Raw genomic sequence first — 13,108 nt, forward strand, 5'->3', positions numbered from 1 at the left:
ATATGAATATATAGTGATAGGTGATATCTAAATAAATTATTCTTAAGTTTTTCTATGAACAAAATTTGTTTGGATTTATCATTTAATTCTAAAACAGGATATTGAATTGTTGATTCAAAAGAAAGATCGTTTTAGTTTTAAATATTTTCATACTTATTTTAATGGTTTTTGATATATTAATTATTTTATTTATATTTTAAAGGTTACTTCACTTTAAAATTAGAAAATATTACTTAGAAAGCTATTGAAATCTATTTTATATACTAGGATTGCTTATATTTTTCTGTATATTCAATATCCTTTTATTGGTTTTTGTTTAACTATTTAAATTATATACATATGCGTATTTAGAGCATGTGTTAAGTCTTTAATCAATACCTCCGTTAAGTTCAAAATTCGTTAATTGTTAAAAATTCGGCGCGCCGTGAAAAGCTTTTTTCTTTCAGCCGATTTTTGAGAATGCGGCATATATACCAGGGCGGCGCTTCTCTGTGAAATTACGGTAATAAAACGCTACGATAAGAATAACAACAATAGACAAGCTGTTCAGATTTCTGTAATTAAAGTAAGGAACTGGAGAACAGCTGCCTGCAAAAGAGTGGAATGGAAAAATACTCTAAAGAAGGCGACATAGGGCTGTTGTGTCACCAAAGATGGTGATCGTAGCTAAGTTTTATGTATGATTCTTTGTTTTATAAATTTGATTCAAAGTTATTTTCAAAACTACTACATATAAATGATTTAAAAGTTCATACGTAATGTAACTTTGTTCAGACTCTCTCATGGGGAGGCTTTTAAGATGTTAGCAAAATTACCAAAAAATATTTTGGAAGCTATAGTTTTTAAATGTTGATTGCCTCTACTCTATAACATAGTTTTGCAAAAAATAGCAGTTAGAAGGTCTGTATAATATATACATATACTCATATATCAGTGGCGTGGCGTCCGATGACCAAGTAATATTTCAGAGAATTAGATAGAGTATTTTGAGTTTAAATATAATTTAAAAAATATGATTTTTCCAAAAAACAAAAAAAAATCCAGATCAAAAATTTGTAAAAACCAAAGAGAAACCTTGTGCGATCCGCAAACTTTAGCACATCCAAATAACGTTTTTTTACCTGCCTCAGTCATTCATCCCCCGTCCCCACCATATCTTTTTACCTAACTAAAAGTAACGCCTCTCACCGCAGATTTTTGCGCTTCTGTTGGACAGAAGCCAAGAAGCTCTCGCACTTTCAAGTGAAGGGGTTAGATTTCAAACTAGAACAGCGTTGCTGTTCCGTTATCCGCTGTACTTCCCTGTTGTTATGAAATGTTATTCAGTTAAAATTTCTCTTTTCTTAAAGGGTATTTTTTTTATTTTGCAGGACTGGACTTTTTGATTAATTTTTCTCTTTCATTGTATTGTATATTCTGCTTTTTAACTGAGATGGTTTAGTTAATAGATTGAAAGTTTTGGCAAGGGAGTTAGATCGTAAGTTAGAACAGCCAACTACCGATGTGCACGTGTTTTTTTTAAATATTTCTGTTTGTTTGGCGGGTTTGTTGTTCAGTGATTTTTTTGTCTTGCTGTGTCATAGATATTTTTATTAATTGAGATGGTGTTTTGATTATTTTTTGGTAAGTTTTTGCATCGTCTTTGAATATTCGTATGTGATAATTCAGTATTTTCATTAAATGAACTGAAATTTTTTCCCCATTGATGCCCATTTTACTGATTCAAACATGGCTGAATTGGATATTATACAAGAACTCCAGAAAAAACTTAAGATTTGAGGATAAACTTAATATTGTCCAAAATGGTAGACCTTGTCCATCACTCAAAAATTTATCGTCTAAAGTAAAAGAAAGAGACAGAGAATATACCTGACACTTTACAGTTTCTAATTATGATTCTCATACTTGGCTCTGTGGCAGTGAAAGTTTGTCCAAACTTTTTTGCTGGCCCTGTCTTTTATTTTCCAAATCCAAAAACGTTTGGAATTTTAGTGGTTTCAGTAATTTGAATGGATTAACCAAATCAACCAAGGAACACAAAAATTCTAAATCACATCTTCAGTGTGTAGCAGACCTGTATAATTTTGGAAAGCAACGAATAGATGAAAGAATAGACAAAACCCTCAAAGTTAATCGCAATTTGCATAACCAAACAGTTAAGAAAAATTGTGAAGTTTTAAAGCGACTCATAGATGTGACATGTTTTCTTGCCAAACAAGAATTACCCTTCCGAGGGCACAATGAAAAAACTTCCTCTCTGAATCAAGGAAATTATGTTGAAACTTTAAATCTCTTAAAACTCTACGATCCAGTTTTAGCAGAACATTTTGAAAATTCTACAGTTTTTAAAGGCACTTCAAATGATATACAAAACGAACTAATTAGTATTATTAGTGAAGAACTGATAGAAACTATTAAACGAGAAATTGAGGAAGCAGATTTTGCAGCTTTAATATTAGATGAAGCGTTGGATATTAGAAGAAGGTCACAGCTCTCTACAGTTTAGAGATATGTAGTGAAGGGAGACAGCAGTGTTACAGAGAGGTTCGTTGGATTTACCGACGTAAGTGCAGACCGTACATCTAATGGTTTACTCGAGCACGTACAGAAAACCGTAAGTGAATATAAACTGGCTAATAAATTCGTTGCTCAGACGTACCATGGTGCTGCTGTAATGTCAGGCCATTTGTCAGGTTCGCACAAAAAGGTTACAGATATATATCCAAAAGCTCTATTCACGTACTGTTATGCTCATGTATTAAACTTGGTTTTATCTCAGGGCATGAAAGATATTTTAGAATGCAACACATTCTTTTCAACACTAAGCGCTATTGCAAAATTTTCATCGCCTTCTAGTAAGCGATCATTTGCAATGCAGGAATACTTAAAAAAAAGTATTCCTTCTTTTGCTCCTACATGATGGCGCTTTACCTCAAGACTGGTGAATACGGTAGAACAGTACCGTGAACAAATTATTGATTTTTTTACAAGCATTTATGAAAGTTCTGATGATACCTGGGATGGTCCTGATAGCTGTGTTGCCAATGGGTACTCCTTGTTTTTGAAGAAGTTCGAGTTTACCCGAACAGATTTATTATTTCAAATGTTGCAGGCAGACAGTATCAATATACTGTCCTGCTTAAATGTTATCAGAGACTTTCAAGAAGTCTTGGAGAATGCAAGAAAGTGACATTATCGGATTTCTCATAATTTGGGAAAAAACTGTTTCAGTGGCAGGAACACCAAAAAGAATAAGAAAAGTTCATGCTAACAACGAAAGTTCTCTGATTTTAGAGCAACAATATAGAAAGCTGTTTTATGAAGCAACAGATAATTTACTTAGCCACTTAAGCAGCCGGTTTTCTTCTCTGAAACAGTCCAAGAATTTTTCAGAAAAAAATGGCTTCCTTGAACGACTTTTAACTAATCTAGGAGAATTATATCCACAAACCTTTGATATGACAGGGTGGAAAAATGAACTGATTGTATTCCACAAGAACTATTCTTCTCTGAAAAAACTGGCATTCTTTGATTTACTAAATCCTAAACAGTCCAAGAATTTTTCAGAAAAAAATGGCTTCCCTGAACGACTTTTAACTAATCTAGGAGAATTATATCCACAAACCTTTGATATGACAGTGTGGAAAAATGAACTGATTGTATTCCACAAGAACTAATAAAATTTCTGAAAGAAAAAAATTTACACTGTTCTTTCAAGAAAATTTTTAAACTCTCCAAATTAATTTCGACCATTCCTGCAACAATAGCACCAGTAGAAAGGAGTTTTTCCGCCCTTAAAAGGATTCATACATACAAGAAGCCCACACAAACAGAAGACAGGCTCAGTAATTTGGCTTTGTTGTCCATTGAAAAGGAACTGTTGATGTCTTTAAAGGAGAAGGAAGATTTCTACATCAAAATCACTAACAAATTCGCCTCAAAAACAAGAAGGCTGGAGTTCATGTATAAGTGAAGGTAAGATTTAAAGTTTCTTTTTTGAACATTCAACCATTGCATTTTAGAGTTAATAATTTTTCACCACAAGCTTAAATAATTGCAATGATTACCGAAAATTTTCACGCCACTGTCATATATATATATATAATAGATATATATGAGTATGTGTGTGTGAGGTCATTTAAAAAGTTTTTGTCCAGTGCTCAGAGATGGCGCTAGAGTATATTTTATTAGGTGATGTGGACACTTCTTTGTTTGGCTGTTGTGTTGCCAGTACTGGAAAGAGTGCTTTGCCTCTACAAGATTGAATATTGGTGTTCTAAAAATGGACAATAAAAAGGTTAATTTACAATTTGTAATGTTCTATGAATTTCAGAAATGTGTGAGTAATATATATCTACACACGAGAGCAATTTGGCTGTTTATTTAGACAGTGATTTGACACTACAAACTGTGAAAAATTGTTTGATAAATTTTGGCAGAGTGCTTTTATACTAGAAGTTAAATCAAGACAACTATTGGAGATTTATGCTAGTAATGTGAGTGCTACAGAGGAAGAAAACGGAAAAAGTTCCCTGCAACTGAGTATTTTGCAAGAAACTTAACATTCATAACCCAAACATCATCCGATATAAAATAAGATTTAATCAAGTAATAGCATGAAATAAAACAACATTCAGCACTTAAGAACAGTGAAAAAAGAGGGTGAAGATTAAGAACCTGGTTGCAAAAGCTGGACAACTCTTTAAAATTTTTAAGGTACATTAAGAAGACAAACTTAATAATTCATTTTAACCAACTACAGCATGGCGAAATGATTCTGTTAAATAAATATAGAGAACAATTTTCTGCTAAATAAATATTTTCATTCATGACAATGCTTATGCCTAGATGGAAAACTGTATAGCAGAATAACAGAGATTATATTATCAAACAATAAAATTACATTGTTTGAATTTCATTACATTAGGCCAAGAGAGAGACCGAAGAAAAGATGGAGGATTTAAAAACATTCAAGATCTCCTACTGGAAGATCAAGGTCAGGGACAGAGCTGATTGGCAAAATATTGTGCAACAGGATAAGGTTCACCCTGGGCTGTAGCGTCAATAAAGAAGAAGAAATTACGTTAGTTTTAAAGTTAACACCAGATCTAGAACGATCTTTAAGCAATAACCAAACATTTTTAGGGAATGCATGTTAAGCCACGTTTCCCAGTGACATACCTGTTTTACGAGCCAATAAAGGGAAGCATAAAAACATAAAAAGGTATATTTTTTTAAACTTAGAATGTTAATGAACCTTTAATTTAAAAAGTATATAATAAATCCTTTTCAGTGTTTGAATCCGTACTTAAAGACTGACCTTAAATTCATTAAAATGACGATATTCTCCATCAAACCAAGATTGAAAAGTATGCAGAGCTTCAAGATGGGAAGATAATGGATCCTTGGGTAAAACAATAATTTGGTTTTCCGGTCAAGATTCTGAGCGATCAGATGAAGATTTTGATCTAAATAATAAAAATAAATATATTAGTTGATTATAAACAAAAATATTTTTGTCTTTAAAGAGCATGTTCTGATATTAGTTTATAATGAAAAGTTTTATAAATAGTACTCACATTTAAAAAAAAAAGAAGTATTGCTTAAAAGAAAAATCAATTTTAAATAAGATAAGGATTTCAGATAAGATAATAACTCTTAAAAAATTTTATATTATAAATTTTAGTTTTTTTTTAAAGTTTTTATAAATTCCTAGATAAATAAATGCAGCTCGTTTCATTTTCCTCTTTAATTTTTAAAACTATTTGAAAGAAAAAAGCTTAATTAAAAAAGTTTTGCAAATTTTATTTAAGGAAGATACTGCATTATAAAATTCCTACTTAGAGTATCTATTAAGATTGAATTGAGTAGTAATAGTCCTTTATTAAATTGCAGAATACAGCTAAAATCTGAAAAATAGAGAGATAAGAAAAAGTATAATAATAGAGAGATAAATAAAACGGAAGGTTTCTATGATTTCTCTTAAGAATAAACCTTGTCTAATATATAGATACATAGTAACAATTAGTGTCATATGAAAATTTATTTTACACTAATGGTAGTAATCCATTAATAAAAGATAGCATACGTTATTTATTCAAATAAATTTATTCGCTAAGGTTTTTCTGATCTTCTTTTATATAGAATGGGCATTTCTTTCAAACCTTTCTTTTAATAATTCATGCCAATAAGCTGCAGTTTTAACCTTTTGCTCAATATTTTCTGTTGCACAATTATCTTTTTGATCCTATTCCATTGAATTAAATTTAGTTTAGGATTCCCATGGGACAAGCCTTAAAAGTACTTCTGCTTTAACTATACATAAATGCTGGTCCTTAATTAATATGCTATTGCTGTTTCATTTAAATTGCATTAATGAAAAAGCTATGTGCAGTGCATAACAAATACATGAAATACCCTGAATATCTTACCTAATGATCATATTTTCATCACTAGGACTAAATCTTATTAGTTCAAGGGGATGATCTCTATTATGCTAATTAGTTAGTGCAGATGACAATTTAGGTTATAAAACCAGACACAAATACAAAAATGTACCTCCTCTGAATAAAAACACTTTTTTTTTTTTCTCAATTGGTTTGGATTCTGACCTTCAGAATATAGGGAGAAGCCACTATCTAGAAAATATGGTCCCAACAGTTTTGCCATGAGAACAGTCCAAAGTTTGGAGCATGGTCCAAGTTAGGAGAGCGGTCCAATGTTAATTCTTCTTTTTGCGTATTTTGCTACATCTCGAGAATTCTTTGAAGCGAATTGAAAGATTTTTGCACACAGTAATAAATTTGTATATCCAAAGATAAACTCAGAGGCGCGGCAGCCCATAGAGGGCCAAGGCCTACTGTGCCCATCTCAGTTTTCTTGACCTTTGGGCTCTGAGGTGTAAGAACAGATGTTCCGGTTGAGTGGTCAGAACCCCCAGTGTTTATTTCCCAAGCATGCTTTGTACTCATTTATCGATCCACTGAAGATAACTTCCAAAGATAATTTTTAATAATTCAAAAATAATTTTTTATAATTATTTGTCTTTTTTTATTATTTTATTTAATAAGAGTTGAAAATTTCTGAAGTGTAAGGTATATAAGATACAGAAATATAAGATAAACATTGTTAGATATATAAGATAAACAAATTTTTACATCATTTTAAAAAATGTAATTCATGATAAAATACAAAATTTAAATGAAATTGGTCAAATATTTCGGTAGAAATTCGAATTTCAAATAAAAAGACTTCTTTAAAATTCCATTTCTCAGGAACAATTCAACTGATTTTGTTCCAAGTTTGTATGTTTCTAAATACAATTACATTCTTAAAGAGATAAAAAAATTTTTACACCTTACCATTCAAAATGTTTTCAACTATTATTAAATAAAACAATAAAAAACAATTAATAAGGATAAAAATTATCTTTTGCAAGAAATCAGTTCTGGATAAACCAATTCCATAATTGTGTGCAAAAATCTTTCCATTCACTTCAGAAATTCTCAAAACATTCCAAGCTAAGCAAAAAGTAAAATTAACATTAAAGGGTTCAAAATTTTAACCACTTTCCTGACCATTATTCTAAGATAACAACTACCCCCAATATTTTGAGGACAAGGTAAAAATTTGCCCAAAAAAGGTAAGTTTATTCAGAGAAAGTATGTTTTATGTCTGGTTTCGTAACAAAAAAATCATATGCATTAATTAATTAAGATATCTGAAGTCACTTCCTTGAACAGTTTGGAGCTGACTGTCATATACACAAGAAGGAATGAAACGCTCTCATTTTCCGGCCGACACACTGCCATGCACTTTCTCGTTAACACATCCCCACTAAAAATGACGTTTCCATTCTCAGAAGCCGGATTACAAAACAGGGTTTTAATGGTTCAAATGTTCCTTATATTTTACTAGGAAAACCAGAAAAACAAAGAAACATATTATTTTGCTGTTTAGAGAGCGTTTTTTTTCCTTCGACGTTCTGGAGCGTCAGTGGCACACAGACACAACCTGTCTTCGTCAGTGCCACTGACGCTCCAGCGCGTCTGACCAATATTCTCAGAAATTAATGGCATATTGCATAAAATAGCAGTTTAAAAGGAATAAAACGGAATACCATTCAAGTATATGTAGTACCATGTATGAAATAGAATTGAAAATATTTACAAATAATAAGCACAATATGCAGATATTGGCAGTCACGCACATAAAAAAATTCAAACAAAAATTTTGAAAACCAACCACAAAAAATAAAAAAAATAATGCTTCACTAACGTGCCAAAACAACCTCTCCGTTAAACTCCCAAAGCCACACTAAACACAGAGCATATAACTTATCATAGTCGATCAACGAGCTCATTCTAGGCAAAAAAGAAAAAAGGGCAGGGTGCAAAAGTTTAAAAAAGGGCATTATTATTCTAAAAAGGCAATAATTTCTTTCTATGACTTTACAAGTTCTATTAAAAAACATTGTCAATTCTTTAAACATTGTCAGACTATTGTCATTAAAACATTGTCAGAAGAAAAAAAAAACTTTTTACTTTACAAAAAGTAGCAAAGCAAACATATTAATTACTAATTTTTATTAATAAATTAACAAATAAATCAAGTTAATGAGCTAATTAAGCATAATAATTTATTTAAAATGCTAATAAATAATAATAATATATATATTATTTTATTAATATATTAATAAAATAATAAATGTATGTTTTTAAGTGTCTGTAGTTATGATTTAATAAATAATTAACTTTTCAGTTATTAATTTTATTATAGGCGCTTTAAATAGTATAACAATATAATTAAAAATGCAACATTAAATTAAATAATGTACATTGAAAATATTATACATTAAAAATAATTTAAAACTTATGTTTTTAATACCATTTAAATCAACAAAAAAAATTCTAAAGATTAATTAAAAAATAGCATACAAAACTCTATGAAGCATCTTACTCAGTTCTCCTTCAATATTATATTAAACCAATTTAAGAAACTATCAAAACATGGCCTTAATGATGGTCTATTTTTATTTCCAGCATTGTTTAGATAAGTCTAAACCTAACATCTGCTTGAATGAACATATTTTATAGTAATATTTAGTAAAGTTCAAATTTAAAAAAAATAAAATAGAACATTTTATATTTTTTTGATTATATTAAATTTAAACCTATTTATGCCAGTAACAGAAATAAGAATTTAAATTATTAAAAATATTTTCATAAAAGCAGTTTTCAATACCATGCAAATTTTTTTAAAAAAATTTAAGATTAATTGAAAAATAACATACAAAATTCAATAAAGCATTTTACTACCATTTATGCTTTTGATTATAGTAAGCATATTGTTAAAATAAAATAAAAAGTTTTTCTTAAATAGTTACATTAAACCAATTAAAAAAAATGATCTATTTCATTTCCGCCATTTTTTAGATAAGCCTGAACCTAAAATCTGCTCAAATGAACATATTTTATAGCGATATTTCGTTGTTTGGAGTTGAATTGTAAGTGGTGTTCCTGAATTTATGGTAGTTTAAGTATAGTCATAAGAATTTTGATTGCTTGCTAAAACTGTGAGTTTTCCAAAAGATAGTTCTGGTATACCAAAAGGATGCCCTTCCACACCTGCTGACCACTCTCCAAATCCTACAATAGAACATTGCTTGAGAAAAAAAGATTTATGTTCTTTTAGGGAAAAGAGTAAACCAAGATTTAGAGAAAGGCATTTTATTATCCCTCTCCCCACTAATGAATTCCTGATGGACAACTGAGAGGCCTCTATTGAACTGTTCTGCTCTGGAAGATAGTGGAAGTAACTGCAACAGGGACTCAAGGCAACTCAAAGACAAGTGCAACAGGGGGGCGTGATGGCTATTTTTCCTTTCCCATATAAATCTATGTATTGACAGCACTGACAAATTAAATAAAAAGAGATGAAAATAACAAAAGCTTAAGAAATCCATTGTAGAGTTTGGGGAAAAAATAAAGAAAGGTTGAGGAAAGAAAGGCAAAAAGGGTATAGAGTCTATTACATCAGGGCACTAACTTACTTCAGGGGGCAACAGGGTGGATCCTTTCGACTAAAAGGGCAACAAGGTGCTGCGCCCTGTTAACACTGCCTAGAATAAGCTCTGACTAGACTTAATTCCAAATTATATTTTTTTTCAGATCTGGAAATCATTTTCTTCTTATGTTTAATCTTAGTTACAAAATATCATAATACATGTCAGGTATGAAAAATAAGCATTTTGTTAGGCAAATTTTATTTTATTTCACACTTAGTTTTCCTAAATAATTAGTAAGATACAAAAAAATAAATAAATAAATAACACGGTCATATTTATAGCTTTCAGATGCCGATCCTTAAAATGTTATTATTTTAACGAAAAGAGTTTATTCTCTTTTCTGCTACAATCAAGAAAATGTCCTGTTAAGTACTTTTTTTTATAAAAAAATTATACTTTTAAAATTAAGCCCCAGCAATTTCAGACTTTGGCAGTTCTATAACTTAAATGAATTTTAAAATCACACCCGAAAATCTCACCTAAACTTTAAATTACTTTTTCATAACTTAAAATCTTTAAATTAATTTATTAAATAATGTGAATCAACTTTCGCCTTCTGAACTTAAAATTTTATCTTAAGTTTTTTTTTTCTTTGCCTAACTATAATTTTTTAGTATTACAACATTACTAAAACAATATCAGTTTGAAACTGTAAGAACAGAAAAATAATAATATTTGTAAGGAAAATTACCTGATTATTCTTATTCTTAATCGTAATTTTATTATCTATTTTTAACACTCAAAAAGATTATTTTTCATTTTCATTGAAGTGTTTGACATTATTTGGGAGAGTTCATATTAAGATAACTAGTCATGAGATCTGAAAAATCTCTTGAAAAAAACAAATTAGATTACCTATGGAACAAAATAAAAATATTTAAAGCATAATTGATTTTTTAACCATATTAAGTTCATTGCTCCAAGCAAAGAAATTACCTACCTATTTAAAATGTTAATAAAACCAAAATAAGATTACTTTGTTTCTAATATTTACTGCTATAGTTAAAAACCAATTATCTGGAACATTGTGTCTATGCTGGACTTCTAAATATGCATAAAGCAGTGCTAATTGACTGTTTATGAAACTCAGAATTCAAGGCAGTCAGATTGAGTGATAAATTAATTCAGTCATTTATAGCTCACTATTAGATTTTACCTTAAAACTATATAGACCTAAATTTAAACGAAAATTAGCTCAATCCATATTTTGCTTTAACCAAAAATTATTTGAATTTTTTTTCTCACAAAGATTTGTTTTGAACGCTTTAGTACTAAAAATAAAAGGAAACTAATTTTGACATATTTATTTTTCAGTTAATGTGTTTGCACTGTCATTGGAATGGAAAAAATTACTTAAATAATGATACGAAAAATTTATTTTAAAATTAAAAAAAAATAAAGATAGGTTCACAAATAAAAAAATACATGCAATTTTCAAGAATGAAGTTATACATGTTGATTACTTCCTTAGCTTACTACACTCCCTCCCTTTTTTTTACGATTTCTTCATATTAAGAATAACAACAGCTTGGCCATTTTTATAATATTACTATATTAGGTACTATATAATTTTGCAATATTACTGCACAAACTCAATCTATTTTAAAGAATTTAGTTCTTCTCTTCTATGTTTTCTAGAATAATATTGTCATGAAATATTTAGTAGATGTATACATTATTCCTTTTAATTTCATTGTTCACCTTAAAAGGAAATATTTGTCCCCTTCTTTCATTTCCTTACAAATATACAACTTTTAGGAATTAAGGTCTCAATACTTTTAGAAATAAAATTTCAATACTATTATTTTTAAGGGCAACATCCTTCATTATTTGCATCATAGAGCAAATTAATAAGAAATAACCAGTATGATACATTTAAGCAACATTATGTAAAACTTCTTTTCTACCTCACCAATGAACAATGACCTTAAAAAATAAACATTTTCAAAAAAGCTTAAGTCTCCTGTCTCATAGGATTATGATGTATGCAGTTTAAAATAAAAGGTTAAAATTCATAGTAAAAATAAACTTAAAAATGATATTTAAATACTAAAAAAAATGGATTTTTTTTTTAAAAAAGTAACGTAATATGTTTATCAAATGTAAAAAGTAATAAGTAACATAATATGTTAACTAAATGTTGATCACATGAAAAACTTAGACAATTCAGTTCCAAGTTTTAACTAAGATTGTATCATTTTCACCGTTTGAGTTATTAGTGCTTACAAAACCAGATTTTCTGCAACAATATGTAAGGATATTTAGGTTACCCTTTAAAAATTAATAACCCAACAATAGAAAATTTTTTGAAGTCATGGTTGAAAAAATTTTCCCAGAATGTTTTTAAAAATTTAATAGAAAAAATTTATAAATATTTTTAAATTTTTTTTCATTGGTTAGAAAAAGGCTATAATATCAGTAAAAAATTTACATCTACTTTTATGAAGTTTAATCTTTTTTTTCCTATTTTATTTATTTATTAATTTTTTTTTTGAAAAAATGAGTAACAAACAATTTTTAAAAAAAAATATTTGTGGTTAATATTAGTACTCTCACATTATTTATTTAAATTTTTACCTGAAAAACTGATATATATAAATAATGGTAAGTCTAAAAGCTACTTAAAAATCACAGTACAGAAAATTAATACAATTTTCAACACACCAAAAACATAAATCCATTTGTTTAAAAGAGAAATATTAAGAATACATACTATACAACCAAAAGTTGAATCCATCCAGTGATGAAGCGGCTCAGATACATGAGAACATTCTAAAGCATTTCTATGCTTTGCCACAAAATCTTCTGGACTATCACACCATGGAATGCCAAGATCATTTAAGTCTGAGTGAATAGAATTAAAAATGAGATGATCGGGAAAAAATTCTGGTATACATTCACCTGCTGTCCATTCCTGTGAAAGAATAAAAAGTTTGAATGAGAAACTTTATTGCAGTGGAAAGTTAACAGTGATTATAAACATGTAATGACTATAATCATATAATTTTTCTTTAATCCCAGAATAGAGAAGATTAATTCTTA

The 13,108-nt window shown here is 29.1% G+C and overlaps 1 protein-coding gene across 11 annotated transcripts in view; it reads right to left on the minus strand.

Moving 5' to 3' along the window:
• LOC147816190 (calcium-dependent secretion activator 1-like) overlaps positions 1-13,108 on the minus strand; it is a 278,097-nt gene that overhangs the window by 237,394 nt on the left and 27,595 nt on the right. For 7 of the 11 annotated variants that reach the window (XR_015431868.1, XM_087158355.1, XM_087158360.1 and 4 more), the window contains 2 exons: positions 12,780-12,980; positions 5,321-5,468 (listed from right to left, as the gene is read on the minus strand). Coding sequence is in view for 8 of the 11 variants with exons in the window: in XM_087158355.1 (XP_087014481.1) it covers positions 5,321-5,352 (32 nt within the window). In the remaining 3 variants the exon portion in view is untranslated. Of the gene's footprint in view, positions 1-5,320; positions 5,521-12,775; positions 12,981-13,108 lie in introns of all 11 variants that reach the window. The other 4 variants (XM_087158361.1, XM_087158362.1, XM_087158358.1 and 1 more) reach the window with 1 other exon arrangement.

Source organism: Parasteatoda tepidariorum, chromosome 2 (assembly GCF_982258835.1).
Source record: "Parasteatoda tepidariorum strain Cologne lab strain chromosome 2, Ptep-v5.0, whole genome shotgun sequence".
Taxonomy (NCBI): domain Eukaryota; kingdom Metazoa; phylum Arthropoda; class Arachnida; order Araneae; family Theridiidae; genus Parasteatoda; species Parasteatoda tepidariorum.